Consider the following 18,715-nt stretch of genomic DNA (forward strand, 5'->3'; position numbering starts at 1 on the left):
TGTGTCCTCGGCCGCTCTCGAATCTGGGCTGGCCCTGTGCCTTCCTCTTGACCAGCAGAGGGTGGCGATGGTCCCTCTGTGTGGCTTGTGAGGCTGGGTCACAAGAATCCTTTCAGCTACTGCCCCAGCTTCTTGAAACATGTGCTCATGAGATAACCCCTTGTGGGACCCAGCTGCCGGGTGTGAGAAGCTGCACTGAGGCCAGGTGCAGCCTGTCCGGTCGATATAGGCCCTGCTCAGTGCCCACGATGGCCAGCAGCAACTCCAGTCACATGTGCGAGCGATCCTGGGTATCCACACTGTCCAGTCTCTAGATGAAGGAGACTCAACTTTCATGTGACTCTCACATCATGAGGTACCTTAAGGAGAATGCCCCAGCTCTGCCCAGACAACCCTTGGAAGCACATGGTGGAATCATGTGCTGTTTGAGCCTTCAGGGAGGTTTTCACGCAGCACTAGATAGCAGAACAGCCGCCAGCACTCTCCCCAGCTTCTCTTGCCATTTGCCACCCGTCCTTCCCTCCTCCTGCCCAGCCCACGCCACCCTCTTCTCTTCCTCTACCTCCACTACCACCGCCGCCAACACCCTTTCTGTCACATCTGGCCACATGGGGCCAGGTGCTCTGCTAACACCTCGTGAATGTCGCAGCAGCCCTGTGGCGTGAACCGTTCTCCTACTTCACAGATGAGAAGATGGAGGCTCAGAAGGTGACTGACTTGTCAGGGTCACCCAGCTATGCAGGGGCAGAGCCAGGATTCTGAGCCAGGCGTCCTGAGAGCCCCGACCCAGGCTCCTCCCCGCTCCACTGCTTTGCCTCCCAGGGGCTCTTTTTTTTGTGTCATTCCCATTAAAAAACATGTTTCAAAAGAAGTGGATTTTGAATCTATTTAAGGAGAAAGAATTGAAAAAGTAAGCTCTCGTTGTATTTTAATGTTCATTTTAAGTAAAACATTATGCAACTAGACTTTGAGACTGGAAGAAAAAAAAAAACAAACCCAACCCGGTGAAAAGAAACTACACTCTATGAGGAAGACATCTTCACCATGGGTGCAAGGTGAGTGATCTTAATCTACCCGTCCCAAGAAAAATCAGCACCCACAAGGCTTCTGTCACTGTCAGGGCCAGAAATCATAATCCTCGTCCAGTTTCCTTTTGTCTTGGGTAGAGAGATATATGCTAAGAACAGAATGTGACCTAGCAGTTTATATCTGCAGCATATGCTCTGTGTTGGGTGCAGGTGCACACACCCCACTGGGTGCAGGCTCCCCTCAACTCATCTGGTGCCCACTGGGTCCAAGGGCCACACTCCTGGCAAGCACACAGTAGACAGCCCAGCCTCAGCTACCATGCATGGGAAGGGGCTGGGGGTACTTGCCGTATCTGGAAGCATAGTCTGGTCTGGGCACCAAAATAATTTTCTGGTAAACTTTGCAGAAAGATTGGAGTTCAGCATCGAAGGGACGCCGTGTGGTCCCCACAATCAGAATCCGGTCATCTGGTTTCAGCAGTTTCAGGATTTGGGGAAGGTGTTTTTTCAGGCGTTTAGGTTCATTCTGAGAGAGAGAGGGAAAAAAAAAATTGGTCCACATATAGAAAAAAAGAATGAAAAAATGAAAAACTTACTTAGAATGCGTTGCAGCATTGTTTGTTAAAGTGATTGCAAAGCTCTGACAAACACAATTTCTTAAGGTTTGTCCTGGGATGGGTCTTGGAATGTGCTTCCCAGTATGACCCAGTGGATTTTAATTGTCAGTGTTTCCTTTCCTCAACCTCTGGTATCCAGATTTAGAGGGTGGGAAGGAAGGAAGCACCTTGGCCTTAGGAATGGGAAGTGGTGGCTGATTTACAAATGGAAGGAAGCTCACTGGGACCTGTAATGAGCTGTAGTGCTCCCATTTTCCTGAGTTGTTTGGAAGCTGGACACAAGACTTCCTTTGCCAATTGCTGGAACAATGAAGAGCCCAGCTCCTGCATCTCATGTCTCAAAAATACCTGGTTACATAAGGCTGTGAAACTTATCTCTCTGAAGCAGTTGGGAAATAGTTTGAACCTGAATTATTTTAGTATAATCTCAGCACTAATGAGGGAGAGGAATGAGCGAGGACAGGCTGGCTGTTCAGCACCCCAGGGTGGACAACTTCCAGCCCGTGGGAGTCAGATCTGACCATGTTGCCATGGACAACAGCCTGGCTGCAAATGAACCTCGCCCCCAGTGCAGACAGCAAAGAGGAAGCTGGGGAAGGAGGAGCACACCAGGGGCAATAGTGAGAGCCTCTGCAGAGACTTCTCAAGCACAGTCGAGGCCATTTTTGTTCCCATTTGGCTGATGGCTAATGATGTTTCTGCATCTTTTCATGTGCTTATTGGTCATTTGTATATCTTATTTGGAAAAATGTGTATTTAGATTGTTGACCCACTTTAAAAGTTGGGTTGTCTTTTTATTATTGAGTTGTAAGGGTTCTTTGTAGGTTCTATTAATAGATAGAAGTCCCTCGATATTATATGGTTTGCAAACATTTTCTCCTGTTCTGTGGGTTGTCTTTTCACTTTCTTGAGGATGTCCTTTGCAGCAAAAAAGTTTTTAATTTTGATGAGGTGCAATTTTCCTTTTGTGGCCTGTGCTTTTGGTGTCATATCTAAGGAACAACTGCCTAATCTAAGGTCACAAAATTTATGCCTATATTTTCTTTTAAGAGTGTTCTAGTTTTAGCCCTTATTTTTAGGTCTTTGATACATTATGGGTTGATTTCTGTATATGGCGTGAGGTAAGGGTCCAACTCTTTCTTTTGCAGGTAGCAATCCAATAGTCCCAGCACTACTTGTTGAAAAGATTATTCTTTCTGAATTGAATTGTCTTTGCACCTTTGTCAAAATGAACTGTAATGTAAGGCTTTATTACTGGATTCTTGATTCTGATCCATTGATCTGTCTCTTCTTAGGCCAGTCCACACTGTCTTGATTGTTGTAGCTTTGTGATAAGTTAGAAAATGAAATTGGGGCATGTGAGTCCCCCAACTTTATTTTTCTTTTGAAGAATATTTTGGCTGGATCTCTTGAATTTCTGGATGCATTTTAGGATCAGTTACCAATTTCTGCAAATAAACCAGCTGAGATTTCATGGGAATTGCATTGAATATGTAGGCCAATTTGGGAATTATTACCATCTTAACAAGATTAAGTCTTTCAACCAATGAATACAAATGTCTTTCCATTTATTTAGGCTTCCTTTAAATTTTTCGACAATGTTTTTGTAGTTTTCAGAAAAGTCTTGCACTTCTTGTGTCAAAGAACTTCGTGAGAACAATTTCTTTTATTTTTGAGACAGAGTCTCATTGTGTCATCCAGGCTGGAGTGCAGTTGCACAATCTCTGCTCATTGCAATCACCACCTCCTAGGTTCAAGTGATTCTTGTGCCTCCTGAGTAGCTGAGATTACAGGCGCGCACTACCGTGCCCGGCTAATTTTTGTATTTTTAGTAGAGACAAGGTTTTGCCATGTTGGCCATGCTAGTCCTGAACTTCTGACCTTAAGTGATCTGCCCGCCTCGGCCTCCCAAAGTGCTGGGATTACAAGTGTGAGCCACTGTTCCCGGCCCTAAGAACTTTGTGAGAACAGTTTCTATAGAGTGGTGGGGGCAGCAAGGTGATGGTGGTGGGTTGAGGGGTGAGTGGGGTGGTGAGAAGAGACTTGCCTTTAAGGAACAAAGCAGGTGGTGGGAGTGACTGGGCATGTGGGGTGTACATGTGAGCTGCCCAAAGAACAGCAGAAGTAGGACTGATCTGAGGATCCTGGTGAGGCTGGAGACTGAGAATCCATGGGGGTAGAGACACACCTGCATGGTCTGAGCCCATCCTCAGCAACCCAGTTGCCATGGTGATGGCTGCGTGATCCCTGCCCTTTCTGAGGCAGGAGATGACACTGCTACCTTTGTGTCCTGAAATGGCAGGGACATTTGAAATAAATCAGCCTATTTGGATAACAAACGTTGATCCTGGGCAAATGTCCAGAGTGACATCCTTGCTGATGGTGAGGTGCAGTCCCATGAACAGGGGACAGAAATGGGTGTGTCATTCAATTGGTAGTTCCCCTACACTCAGACCACCCCCATTCCAGTGCAGAGCCGTCCATTATGCACGAGACCTGTGCACTCATCCCTCATGCCAGCAAACCACCACACGATCACCTGGCCACCTCCCAAACTGCCGCTCCTACCACGGGGCCTGCCAGCCCCTCACAACTATTACTTTGGGCAATTTCAAATTAGTGGCTAGCATCCACGCAGCAATTTCAATTTGCTATTCTGCAGTTAGTGCCACAAAACAACCGCCACAGCCAGCCCCAAGAAAGCAGCAATTCCTTGGCGGAGGCACTGTCGTGATGTCAGGAAGGCGCTTGCTAGATGAAGTAACAAAGGGTAATGGGGCAGAAAATGCAGGAGCAGCCTGTGCGCCTCATTCTTTACTGCCTTCGCCTCAGACACAAACAACTGACTGAGTGCACTCTAGGCGGAGATGGGAGGAGACACTGCTCTCCTTTTAGGAGGAGAAAGGGAGCGGGCCTGGTCCAGGCATCTGCAGGGGGCTGGGGTGTGTTTGTAAAAGTGGCAGGGGTTGGAATGGGGGTGCTTGGAGTTTGGACTTTGCTGAAATTCTAGAGGTATGAGGGGTTCTCTCAAAGGTTGCTGAGGACAGTGTGAGGGGAACAGGAGTGTGGGCAAGAGGACAGGGAATTCTGGAGTGGGGCCCATTTAGAGGCCCCAAAGGTAGATTTTGGGATGATGTTTAGAGTGGCCCCAGGGCTCAGAGGGCCGCAGGGATGCGGTGTGGTTTAGGTGCACCAGGAGGGCTGACCCAATGGGCAGAAGGCAAAGCTGGTGGTTCCCCGCCCACCCCCCCACCCCCGCCATGTCTTCCAGCCTGTGCTGTGCATGGTGGGGAGAAGGCCCCATTCTGGCAACCTTGTTTCTGAATCTCAGCATGACCCGAGAGCAGCTGTGCGCCTTCTGGGGGCCTTTGTTCTCTTTTGTGTCACAGAGAAAACAATGCCTTCCTCTCAGGGTTGCCGGGAGTTTCCCTGACATATGTATTGTGCTTGGGAAAGAGGAGGTATTCAATCGATGCCCCCGCCACCACCGGGGTCCTCCTTTTCCTGTCCGAAGCAGTGTCCCTGCGCCTGGGAAGTTTGGCTTCCATGCTCGGGAGGCATCACTGATCTTCGCCATGCCCCATCCCCGGGTGAGCTTCCTGCCTCTTACTGCGGGAGGGGCCTCATCCCAAAGGCAGAGGCGCTGGAGGGTGCATTCAGTCACTGGATTTTCAAGGGGATTTCCTGGAGTCCCTCAACCTCAGGGCAAGGTCGGCCCTGCTGCCTGTATGGCGGCCGTAGCTGGTGGAGTGCCAGCCTCCTGGATGTTCTTCTCTGTGCCTCTGTGCCCTTGGGATCAGGGCAGCCTTTGGGACAGAGGCTGGGGCAGCTGGGAGGAAGGACACTGGGCTCCCTAGGTGGCCGAGTGATACAATGAGGAGCCGCTTGCGATGCGTCCTGGGCTCCTTTCATCTGTGGATGCCTCTGCTGCCCTTGGCTTTTGGTCACCTTCAGAATGTGCACGTCCAATGCTCATGGCTACCTGGGGCCCTGGTGACTGAAGATCTTGGGTGAGACACAGAGTCTCAGAGGCTGGGAGGCTGGGAGGCTGGGAAGGACAGCAGGACTGGCCCAGTCATGGCTCTGGAGACGCAGGAAGGCAGCAGGAACTTTGCAGCCCTGCTCCCCGAGGGGCAGGCCCCACAATGCCATCACTGCACGGTGCAGGCCGAGTGGAGCTGGAGTTCCATGTAGAGCTGGGCGTGCACATGCAATGGTTTCCTCCCCCGCCCCTCTCCTGCTGCAGCATTGGAGCTGGGGGTGGAAATACTGGGGGTCGGGGGTGGAGGATGGCGTTCATGCCTCTTGCAGCTCTGAGTCTGGGGTGGCTCAGGTCCCCTGGCCAGCCTTGCAGATGCTCAGAAAGCCGGGGTGCCCTTTGGTTTGCAGTCCCCTAGGACTCATCCCAGGGTGTGACTCCTGGTCCTCAGTGCAGTTGACCTCCCCAACACATGACGGACTCCTCTAATGGGAAGTGAACAGAGAAAATGTCCAATTCATCCACAACAAAGACCATGCCTCCAGTGGCCTTCATTTCCTGCAGGGACAAAGCTAGGCATGGGCAGGGGTTGTGGGAATCAGGGATGGTGCTGAGAGGTTCGCTCTGGGTCAGCAGCAAAAGGGCTGATTCAGGGCAGGGTTCTGCAGGCTCAGGCTCAGCTGCTGCTTCACGGCTTTCAGTTCCCTACTCGGCGGGCCTCCTTCCCCTCACATCCACTCCCTTTATGCGAGGGTGTCTACAGGGCCTATATTTCATTCCCTGCCTCTAGCTTTCTCTCAAAGGCCCCCTCTCAGCGCTCCTTCCCCAGTGCTCCTCTGGCTCTCTCAGGAGGAACGTTCCCATTCCCCTTGCTCTCCCAGACTCAGATGTGCAGTGAGCAGGCAGCTGCAAGCACTGATGGCAAGCCCAGGGCACTGTGGGAGAATGCAGGGGGCTGCATGAACTCAGACGTCGTGCGGGCTGAAATGCTTTCATTTAATAGTAAAGGAAGCGGAGGCTCAGAGAGGTTAAGTTACTTGTTGAAGGACACACAGCCAGCTGTGTGAATGCTGTGCATGGCTGGCCTGAGTTCCAGGCCAGTGTCTTCCACTCCCCAGGCTGATGTCTGGTGGGAGAGGGAGTAGCCCCTGCCCATGAATGAGCCAGGTTTCTGATAACTCCAGGTGTGTGACACCTGGGACGAAACACTGCCCTGCATTTCTCTTAGATGTGGGACCTGGTGGAGAACCCGGTCATTCCTGCCACCCATTTTGCATACCTACTTGTAGACCTTTTCAAGTTTTTCTGCAATGCAGCAACTTTGCCAGCAGAGGGAGCGAACTACTAGAGTCCCAGATTAAATAATAAATGAGTTCTCTGAAGACTTTCTGAAATGACAGGGCAATCAAGGCTCATTTGGGGAAGAAAAGATTGAGCTTCCACTCTTTATCCAAATCATCTCTACCTGTGAAAAGTGATGTATAATACATAAGGATCAAAAGTGATTAAAATCCTTATGAATTTAATCAGAAATTCACAGTTAACCACTATTTGCTTTGGTGCAAATTGATGTGGAATAACAATCTCATGTATCTGCACATTTTTTTTTAACTTGTGGGAAATTTGCTGGTGATTTGTGGGGGGAGGTGGCGGGGGAGGGGGACCATTGAAAGGAGAGAAAAGAAGGAAGGAAGCAATTGAAACAGGACTCCCTGGAGGCCCGAATGCTGTGCACTTAGCAGTTCTGTTGTTGAGGGTCTTTGTTCATAAATTTCGGGCCTTTTGCTATTTATTATGATGAACAATAGGAAATCCTAATAATAACTCCTATGTGTGCCATTTGCTTTAACTGAGCAGAGTTCTCTAAATAGTTTCTTACCTCTGAATCGTATGTTTGGGTGGAAAATCCCTCTCTCCTTTCTTCCACACTTTCTTTCCTTCTAAACTATGTCTCATAAAGTCAGAGCACAGAACCCTTTCAAATACAGTCAGGGCAGACAGAGACCACTACAGAGAGCCGGTGTTTCCTTCCTCACTTGAAAAGGCAAGACCTTCTCGAAAAGTAGAGGCAGGCCCTGGTAAGGCCTCCCTTGGAGGAAAGAAAAGGCCAAAGTAAGGCATGAGAACGTCCTCACCATCTTTTCTGCGTTGGGAACTTTTTTGTAGAAGGTTTTTTCTGTGTCTTCAATCCACACCACGGAGGGCTGGAGCTGTCGAGCCACCTGCAGAGGAAAAGGCAGGGCCCTGCTTGTAAATGCGCTTCACTCGAGGTGTGCAGGGCCCTGGTTGTGAACGTGCTTCCCTCTGGGGTGTGCAGGGCTCTGGTTGTGAACGTGCTTCCCTCTGGGGTGTGCAGGGCCCCGGTTGTGAACGTGCTTCCCTCTGGGGTGTGCAGAGCCCCAGTTGTGAACGTGCTTCCCTCTGGGGTGTGCAGGGCCCTGGTTGTGAACGTGCTTCCCTCGGGGTGTGCAGAGCCCCGGTTGTGAACGTGCTTCCCCCTGGGGTGTGCAGGGCCCTGGCTGTAAATGTGCTTCCCTCTCAGGTGTGCACCTGCTCTCCCAGGAGCAGGGCGAGGCGCTCCCTGTGCGGTTCCTCAGCTCTGCTGCACAGGCACAGAAATGTGTTCTGCAGCTCAAAACCTGCCCCCCCATGTCCCCTCCTTCACAGCAGGACAAGTCCCCCTCCCTCCCCTAAACCCCTCCTCTCTCAGTCCTGTTCTGACAGGCAGGACAAGCTTGAGGACAAACATTCTGCTCTAGCACCTCAACATCCTCTCAGTTTGGCTTGAAAGAAACCCACAGTTTTCTGCTGAAAATGAATGGAGAACTGGGCCACGAGTTTTAATTACCGCCTCTGGCCGTTCCCAGGTTTATTCAAGTTTGCTTACCATGAGAAAAACCGTTTCAGCACTCGGGCCCCCACGAGGCTATTTGTTCATCTCTGTTTGGCTGTGCCTTTGTGGCCCAGGCTCCCCCTGAAAGGCAGCCCCGAGCCCCTCTGGACAAGCAGGGCCTCGCAACAGAGCTGGGATGGGACTTACCCTGGGCCCATGAATAATTGCTGTACACCTAACAATCTCTTCAAAGCACCCCCATGATAGCGAAATTCAGGTATTTTTGCAACAATTTGTGCTTTGTGCGAAATTGTGACAGATAAAAGCCATGGTGAATACAGCGCTATGTACTCCTATTTTTATATTTCTTAAAACATCATTAAGGCAGCAGGCATGATTTTAAACCAAGACAGTCATTCAATGAGTGATGGAAAAATCGCTAGGGACACTCCACTGTGTCTGCCTCCCTGTCATTATGTACGAAGTGGCAAGTCAGGGCTATAAAGCAGATTACGCACCTTCAAAGGCAGAAGTGGGCACTGATTGAACTGGATCCTTTCGCTGGCCCAACGCCTGGGCCGGCTGCATTCCCAGGCCCCAACACACACGGACATTCAGAGAGAAAAGAGTGCCAGCCAAGCACCATTTGATAGGTGTTATTTTGCAGACGCAGAGTCACAGAATTTAGGAACTCAGAATCCCAAATTTTAATCCTGATCCCTGAGCCGGTGTGGTGTGCTAACTGCAGTGAGTGAGCTGGCAGACGTGTGCCAGGCATCAGCCACCCATGTTGTGCCCAGCATCACACATGGTCAGAGCCAGCACACACCTGGCGCTGCCTCCTCCTGGAGGCCTTAGCACATGTGGAATAAACTGCTCATCTCATCTGAACCCTAAGAAGCAGGAACCATTGTTATCGTCCCTGTTTGCAGACGAGGAAACTGAGGCTTGCAGACATTAAGTGACGGCCCTGGTCACACAGGCCCAGCGTGGCAGAAGCAGGACTGGAGGCCAGGCTGGGGGCTACAGTCTGTGCTGGCAGCTGAGGCAGCCTACGTGGGTTCCCTCATCTACTCTCACCATGAGCGTGAGGGGCCAGCCCTAGGACCTCTGCTTCGGAGCTGAGAACTGAGGCCCCAGAGATGAGTAGGTGGTTATGTTACAGTGGGGAGCTAGTCGGGCATGAGCAGGGCAGGAGAGGGCTCCTTCCAATACAAACGCACACCAGGAATGTCAGGTGACCATCCCATGATGGGCAGGTGGTTTTTTACTGTATTTCTATAATAATCATTGGTCACAGCCAGCACTAGCGAAAGGCGGTCTCCCAATAAACAGAAACACGGGAAGCGGGTGATCAGCGACTTCCCAATAAGATCTCAGGGGTTGGGTGAGTGGGCTCAAGCATGCGCATTAAGAGGCAAAATGATGGAATTTAACTGGTCTATGACCTTCCAGGGACATTCGACTGGTAAGGGAAGAGCGTCTCAAGTGAGCATGCGCACAACTCCAGTGAACACACTGCGCATGCTCCCTCCCAAGTGCTGGCAGGCCACTGTGCATGCGGACAGCCCACCCCAAGGGAAGAATCAGGGGAGAAGGGACGCAAGACCCCAGAAGCATGCCAACGTATAAAACCCAGGCTGGAGTGCAGTGGCGCGATCTTGGCTGACTGCAACCTAGAGCACCAGACCTCTCACCCTTCGTTCTGCTGAATGTGGGGATGACCTGCATTTGTGAGCACTTTATTTTGGCCTCGCCACTAGGATTTTATTTTTTGGCGTGATCAAGGAACATTTTTACACTGCTGGTGGGAATGTAAACTCGCACAGCCGCTATGGAAAACAGTGTGGAGATTCCTTGAAGAACTAAAAGTAGAACTACCATTTGATCCAGCAGTCACACTACTGTATCTACCCAGAGGAAAAGATACAAAAATGATACTTGCACACGCATGTTTATACTTTGCACATGCAGCACAATTCACAATTGCAAAATTGTGGAACCAACCCAAATGCCCATCAATGAGTGGATAAAAAAACTGTGCTACACACACACACACACACACACACACACACATATATATATATATATATGATGGAATACTACTCAGCCATAAAAAGAAATGAATTAACAGCATTTGCAATGATCTGGATGAGATTGGAGACTATTATTCTAAGTGAGGTAACTCAGGAATGGAAAACCAAACACCGTATGTTCTCACTAGGATGCGAAGGCATAAGAATGATACAATGGACTTTGGGAACCTGTGGGGAAGAGAGGAAGGGGGGTGAGGGATAAAAGACTACAAATAGGGTACAGTGCATACTGTTCAGGTGATGGGTGCACCAAAATCTCACAAATCACCACTAAAGAATTACTCATGTAACCAAATACCACCTGTACCCCAATAACTTATGGCAAAAAAAATATCAAAATCTCAAATCTCCAATCAATGTGTAGGTTATTAACTATAGCACCTGCCAGTGGACTCGAGAAGCTAGTCTATTTCAAAGCCTAGCCAAGAAGACTAGCTGATGAGGAGAAACACCAAGCCGGGCACTTTGCCCCTGAGCTTTCATCAGTGACACAGACAAAATGCTACAGGATAAAGGAACTCTCTCGTCTTCTCTCTTCATCTTTGATTTAAAAAAAAAAAAGTTTAATAAAATCAGCTCTCTAGTAGATCACAGCAAAGTATTAAGTGATGCTCCAGCTTAAACATTCTGTGCTTCTACAAAGAAAGCTTTTGCATAAAATGTAGATTCGAAGGGGCCTCTGAGCTGGCAATCCGGAGTTCTGGTCAGTGTGCAGGAGAAAGTTGCCACGGGAGGGAAATCCAGGAGAAAATATAGGGCGGGCTCAAGGGCCTTTGGAAATGGAGCTCGACGCTGTACACTGAGCTGATCTATACTGATCCCGGCTGGGCACCATACCCTCCACTAGAGCAGCAAGGGCAGGAAGAGGAACGGGATGGGTCCTGTCCGAACAGGGTCACTCCAACCGGGAAATGCACCCAGTCAGGGGCAACAGCACCACGTGGTTTTGACAACAACACGTGCTTGGAAGTTGGAGAAAAGAGACCCCTGAGTCTCACAGTAGCAGGTAAGTGAGGAGGGGCGGAGCATAAGCCAGAGACGGAAGCCTCATTCTTCCCCTGACAATTCAGTGCTTCTCACTGGGATCACCAGGGGAGCTTTGGAAAGTATGACCTCCGGGTCTCAGCCCTGGAGATTCTGGTGTGACTGGGGTGTTGTCTGGCATCAGCAGTTTTGAAAGCTCCCCAGATGATGCTGAAGAGCAGACATGGTCAGGAAGCCCCGCCCGGAAGCACAGATGTCTACTATGTGCTGGCTTATGCACAGGTTCCCAAAGACCCTGGCCTGGTTTCTCTGCACTCTCTCAATACCACCTTGAGGGCTGATCTCATCCACTCTGGCAGCTTCAGCTGGCCTCTACGTGCTGACCACACCCAAATGCACATCCAGAGCACCAGGCCAGAGTTTCCCATCCCCACATGGTGCCTGCCTACCGAAGCCTCAGAAGGCCACCTTCCCTCCCTCCATCCTGCCTCCTGCCCGTTCCCTGCATGACTCTGCTCCTACCTAAGCCAGAGGCCTGGGTATCCACCCTTGTCTCATTCCCCACACCTAACAACCCCACAGTCTATTCATGGCACTTCCTAATCCCTTTCAACTCCAAGTCTTCCGTTCTTTCAGCTCCTTGGTGCAAGCCCCCGATTTCCTTCCAACATGGCCTGGGCACTGCTGCCAAGGGATGGAGCTGAAGAGCAAGGAGGGGGCAAGCTCCAAGGGGCCATTGTTCCCTTGCAGCTATTTTGAGTTTAAGTCAAAAGCTTCCCTACTTCCAGCCCCAAAAGTAAATGAGAAAATGAGACGTTGTATGTAAAAGGGTTTACACTTCTTAGAGAAAATATAATTTGTAATAACAAAGGCAAGATCTTATTTTTTTTCAGTACCTCTTAAGAATCTTAGTTTTAGAATTGAAACCAATGGAGAAACCATCTTCACATCAACAACTGTCTCTTCAGATTGGATAAAGAAAATGTGGTACATACACACCATGGAATACTATGCAGCCATAAAAAAGAATGAGACCATGTCTTCAGCAAGAACATGGATGGAGCTGGAGGCCATTATCCTTTCCTTAGCAAGCTAATGCAGGAAGAGAAAATCAAATACCACTTATTCTCACTTATAAGTGGGAGCTAAACAGTGAGAACACATGGACACAAAGAAGGGAACAGCAGGCACTGGGGCCTCCTTGAGGGTCAAGGTTTGGAGGAGGAAAAGGAGTGGAAAAAATCGTTACTGGGTACTGGGCTTAATGCCTGGGTGATGAAATAATCTATACAACAAAACCCTGTGACACGAGTTTACCTGTGTAACAAACCTGCACACACACCCCTGAACCTAAAATAAAAGTTAAAAACAACTGTCTCTCGTGTTAGCTGACTGTACTCGTGGCTGCTGTGGATCACTTCTCACAGTGTCCACGTGGCAAGCAATGGGTTTTCCAAAGTTGCTACTGAGGCCTCTATTTTCTCAACCCAGATGGGAATTGCAGATGTGAGTACCAAGTATTTCAGCGTTAACTTTTCTCTTTCTGCTCTTAACAAACTAAGCCGCGCAGCCTTGAAACAGGAGTCGCACTAACTTGGAATGATTTTGAGACCCACAATCTTGTTTCCAGCATCTGATTCTAAATCAGTTGTTTTGAAAACGGCGGCACCATTCTGTTGACTGTGAAGTTAGCGATTGTTCCTTTAACTTGTAGCTCCTTCAGAACTAATGGGGGAATTCCATGCTTCTTGTATTTTTAACACACACCTGTGAAGGAATTCCTCTCCCTAGTTCACCAGCTTTGGGGGCACACAGGGTTGTACGGGGCACTCTGGAGTGATGTGGTTTGGAAGGGCTCAATTATTACCAAACAAAACAAAAAATGCTTCCCAAGAGTGTTCTCAGATGATGATAACAATACAACTGACGTTTGTTTGCAAAGTGCTCTGGCGTCCAGGACACCATTTCCATCCTTGCTGGACACATGCTCCATGCGTGCCAAGCACACCTCGCGGCTCTCCCCTTTCACAGATGAGGCTGCTGAGGCAGAGCCAGGTGAGGGGTGAGTCATGTGCTGGCTCAGCAACTGGTAAGTGCTGGAGTTGGGAATGGGACCTGGGTCTGCCCAGCACCCACAAGGCCTTGCATGGACCAGGTGGCCGCCACATTGCCAGGGGAGACGGGATGCCTGTTCCTTGACCTGTATGATCTGCCACCATCTTTCATCCCAGCAGGAAGAATGCCAAAGCCATCATTGTCTTGCCCTCCAGAGCTGGGATCTCTGGCTTTCCTGACCTTCCCCTGGGGAAGCTGAGGGGCCTGCTTGTCACGGGACCCCTGGTGACCATGTTCCGGTCTGGCCAGAAAGAAGACAGGCATGGAAACTGGGGCAGTGTCAAGCGGAAGCTACTTCGTCCAGGAGGGATGAAAGGGACAGAGGCTGCTTCTCTTGGAGAAAAGAAGACTCGAGGCTGGTAAGTTTGCTGTATTCAAACGCGTGAAAGACTGCCATGGGGAAGAAAGGCAGGTTTTGCTAGGTTTGGCCCTGAACGTAGAATGAAGGCTGTTCTTTCATTTCTTCCTTTATAAGACATTTACAGAAGAGCTTGGTATGCCAGGCACTGTGCTAGATGACAGGGTCACAAAGAGAAATAACGCAGGGTCCCTGACCTCCAGGAGCCCACCTGTGGTAGGGGAGAGCAGACCTGAGGTTGAGGGTGCTCCAAAGAAATCAGGGTGTCGGTGAGGGGCACCAATGACAGAAAGTGGGAGAAGTGGGCAGGTGGGGGGAACCAGGAACGGAGACCACAGACAGCAGTTAAAGCAGACAGGCCTTCCGAGATCTCCAGAAGATCAGATGGTCTGGAGCGGGGGAAGCGCCCTGCTTGGGCCAGGAGCCAGGGCACAGGGTGAAGTGTCCTCACCTGGGGCACATGGGGAGCACCTGGCACTTCTGGAAGGGGTCAGAAAAGTGCGCGGCCATGCTACAGAGGTTGCTTATATCCTAGAGGCTGTGGAAGGCCTGGAAAGGACTTTAATCAAGAACTTTGATCCTTTTTATGTTACAGAAAAATCCCTCTGGGGAGTGTGTAGAGGATGTGGTGGGAGCTGTGCTGGCCTCGGGGAGCGGGCAGGTGTGGGCGGTGGGCGCAGTGAGGACAAGGCCCAGGCAGGGAGGTGCTGCGGGGCTACAGCGGGGAGAAGATGAGAGCCCGCAGTGGGGGATAGGCAGGGCAGGACGGGGAGGGCAGGACGGGGAGGGCAGGACTGGCCAGCCTCAATGACAGTGGGTCGTGCGTCGTGGGTTGCAGGAGGGGGCTCGATGCTAGATGCCCAGTGGATGGTAACGAGGGGGTCAGTGCCAGCTGCCATGAGCCCCTGGGCAGTGGGGCAGGCAGGGAGGGCTGCTGGGGCCTGAGAGGAGGATGGAGGCAAGGGCAGGAAGGGCCTCCAAGGCCACAGCAAACCACTGGCAGTAGACGCCTCAAGAATGGATGGAAGGAATTCTCAAGTAAAGGGGGACAGTGGATGAGGCCGGGAGAGGGTGGCAGAGAGCCCGGGGCCACACAGGGAAGACGATGATAGAGGAGGAGGTCCGGGCTGCAAAGGGGCAGCAGCCGTGGATAGAAGGGATGGGTCTGGAGCAATAGCCAGTCTCGAAGCCAGGGGGCCGACGAGCAGGAGGGGGGCGGCCGACGAGCAGGAGGGGGGTGGCCAGCGGTGGCCTGTGCTGGCCAGAGAGTTTGGTAATGAGGAGGTCACTGGCGGCCTTGGCAGGGAGTGGAGGGAACAGAGCCAGGTGACAGGGAGGGCTCCTTCAGAAAGACGGGCAGACAGTAAGCCTGGGGAGGACGTGGCTCATGGGGTAGTCAGTGCCCAGGAAATGTTTGGGGATAGCATGGGCTAGGGACAGAAGGCAGGAGGATGGGCTGGGAGGAGAGGGGCTCACCTTCCTTGCACCACAGACACTGGGGGATAGGGTGGCTGCTGCTGCAGAAAGTGTGCAGACCAGACAAGAAATGTTTGCAGGCGCATCTGCTGGGAATAAGATCTTCTCTTACAGTTTGCAGAAAAGCAGTGTTCTTTAGTAAAAATCTCAGAATATACCAAATGGCATAAACAACACCTCTTCTCCCTCCACCTAGAATCAACCGTCGAACATTTCCTGTCCTTACAGATCCTTTACGCAAATGGGATCTTGTTCAACACATACTGCTTTACGGGCTGCCTTGTTCATGTCATATGAAAGTTATTTCTCCATTATCATTTTAACAGGGAGCACCAGCATTACGGCTCTAATTAATCCCCTGTTTTTGAATGTATAGATGGTTTCCATATTTTACTACCGCAAATAGTACTTATTTAGGGCACCTGGCTGAGAGTTTCCTTAGAATGCCTGCCGGGAGAGGCGTCCAGGTGGAGGGGCCTGGACGTTCTGCGCGTGTCGTTTTTATGCGTGCTGTCGCACTGCCCCCCCCGGGGGGTTCAATCTGTTTACACTCTCCCCAGGAATAAATGAGGGCTCTGGCTCCCTACACTCTTCTCCTCGAAGAGGATTAATAATAACAAACTCTCTGCCAATTTGCTAATGAAAAATGGTATCCTTTGCTTTTCTAATTTTCATTTAGCTATGAAAAGGCTTCATTTAAATTACCCACAGATAGTTTGAGGTCATGGACAATTACATTAATTAATTCGTAATTGAACTTTCCAGAGTTCTGTCGGATAGTTCACTTCACCTGCCAGTAGAGGGCTCTTCGCTACTATCAAATATCACTAGAGGGTTTCTGTTGTGTGTCAATTATGAAATAAAGACAAATTTCCACCGTGTGCCTTTTCAAATTCTAGGAAGTTCTAGCAAACAACTAAAGACGTCTCTATCCACATGCATTTTATGGGATTCATCTTTTGTATTTTCCAAAGAAACACTGTCAAACATTCACCATCAGAATTAGATTCTCAGGGGATAATGGCTCAACAATTAAAACCTGTTTGTGTTTCGGCACGCATGGGTTATGAAGATGCTCTGCCCAGATGACCCCTGGACGTTTTGGAGGTTCTCTCTGAAAGGATCCTATTTTGCTTGCCAAGGAGAACTGCAGGTAAAAAAAACAGCTACTATTGTTTTCAGCTGCTGTGTCTCAGCTGAAACTCATTCATTCATTCATTCATCCCACACATATTTACGGAGCATCTGAGAGCTCTGTGGTAGGAGGCAGGGGTGTCTGGGAGTTGGGAGACACGGTCCCTGCCTGTGGAGGGTGCAGCTGCCTGTGTCTGAATGGGCGTCGCTGAGTGAGGTGCTGTGGGGTTAGGGAGGGTGCAGGGGGGTGAGGCTTATTTGCAGGGGGAGGGGGCTCACTTTCCCATACTTTGTTCACTTGGATTCTGTTTCAATACTTCGTGTGACATTTTGGCCTGCATTTCCACTATTTAAAAATTGTATTTTAAGCTTCTATTTCCTTGTAATACCTTTTATGTACTTGCAGGGGTTACTTCAAGTCCTCACTGCAATTAGCTGGATATAAACCACAAATGATCATCAAAAGAAGGGCAGAGGTATACCAGAACGAGAAGCCTGGCTGGGCTGACCCTGGGTGGAATGGGAGGTAAACTGAGGCAGAGCAAAGAACCAGAGAGGAGCTGGGATTCAGGAGCTCACAGGAAAGACTGGGCACAGTAACTAGGACAGGATATGCATGTATGTATGTGTATATGTGGTCAATGTGTGTGTCAATGTATGTGACAGTGTGTGTGCATGTGCGTGTGTGTTATGTTAGTGTGTATGAGTGTGTGTATGTTATTGTGCATATGTGTGCGTGTGTATTGGGGGCAGGTTGGTGCTAGTAACAGGAACATGTTAATGCAATTAGTGCTTATCCAGACTGTGTTCAAGGGGAAGGTGTTGGATGGCGGGGGGCGTCAGGCTTACAAACCCCCTGAACTTAACCCTCGAAGCCCCGTCGCCTCCCCAGCCCACTGCCCACCACACTAGGGCCAATGAATTCTCACCAGGTGGCACGGACTCTAGCTAGCTTGGAGAAGCCTGTGTGCAAAGCCATTCTCAACTTCCCAAGGCACCTCCATCACCCCCACCCCGAGTGTTTCCGGGTTGCCTAAACATTTTGAATGCTTGTGGCATCAAACCCTGGTCCCACCTCGTCCCCACTGCCCCAATACACAACACCTGTGGGTGCCACTCTGTGTTTTTGGTGATTGACATCCTGCAGAGTGTGTTTCCACACCTGACACACAGCGCCCGGGGCCTCCACAGCCTGATGCCCTCCCTGCGTGGGGTGCTCCCTGTCGTCACTGGACAGGTGGAGTGGGACGTGTATCCCAGGTCCTGGAGAAGCCTGGCTCTCTTGTTGCCTTCATCATGGGAGTCCCCTTCCCACGGCAGCCTCTGACACAGCTGGACCACCCTTTTGCCAGGAACCAAAAGCTGCTCTGAAAAATAGTCTATGTAAAAAAGAAAAGGTTCTGCAGCCTATGTGCACATCGCCCCTCAGCCTGCAGCTGCGTCTGCACACAGTGGAAGGTGAGCCTGGCCTCTTCATGGACGACTCGTTCAAGACTCAGGGCACTGGCCTCCCACCGTGTCCACACCTGAGGCTGCACTGGAGCCGCTAAATCCTGTGTCCCTCTCCCCATGTCCTTGCTCCTCTCTTTCCTCTCCCCCTCCTTTTTGATTAACCCTGTTTTGGGGGCTAGATGTAGGCCTTGCATTATCCTTACTGATGTTCACCTTGTACAATGAGACTAACATATGTATTACACTAATTGTACATCTCTGTGTGTCTGTGTGCGTGTTTTCTTTAAAATCAACCACAAATAGCAGCAATGTCTTTGGGTTATTAATCAGGAAGAGTCTTCTTCTATGAGCTACAGAAACATACCTTTTATGAGCTACGGCCAGGCACCCCTGCTGACACCTGGACTAGCTGTCTACACCACCACACACCACATCTGGGCAAGAGCCCTTGGTGTGCTGCCGTAAGGCTGCTGGCTGTGAGCCCACAGAGGAGCCGGGTGGATGGACCTAGACTGAAATCCAGAGGTCAGTCCTCTGGTTCTCTTGCATTTTTGTTGAAATTCAGCACTCAGTGTCAGTTTTCTCATCTGTAAAATGGGCACGTTAATTCCTACCTCATCAGAGCTTTGAGGCAATTAAAAGA

The 18,715-nt window shown here is 50.2% G+C and overlaps 1 protein-coding gene across 8 annotated transcripts in view; it reads right to left on the reverse strand.

Moving 5' to 3' along the window:
• IQCA1 (IQ motif containing with AAA domain 1) overlaps positions 1–18,715 on the reverse strand; it is a 178,892-nt gene that overhangs the window by 12,649 nt on the left and 147,528 nt on the right. For all 8 annotated transcript variants that reach the window (XM_063645773.1, XM_055291068.2, XM_063645774.1 and 5 more), the window contains 2 exons: positions 7,760–7,846; positions 1,377–1,554 (listed from right to left, as the gene is read on the reverse strand). In XM_063645773.1, the coding sequence (XP_063501843.1) occupies positions 1,377–1,554; positions 7,760–7,846 (265 nt within the window). The remainder of the gene's footprint in view (positions 1–1,376; positions 1,555–7,759; positions 7,847–18,715) is intronic.

Source organism: Symphalangus syndactylus, chromosome 8 (genome assembly GCF_028878055.3).
Source record: "Symphalangus syndactylus isolate Jambi chromosome 8, NHGRI_mSymSyn1-v2.1_pri, whole genome shotgun sequence".
Classification (NCBI taxonomy): domain Eukaryota; kingdom Metazoa; phylum Chordata; class Mammalia; order Primates; family Hylobatidae; genus Symphalangus; species Symphalangus syndactylus.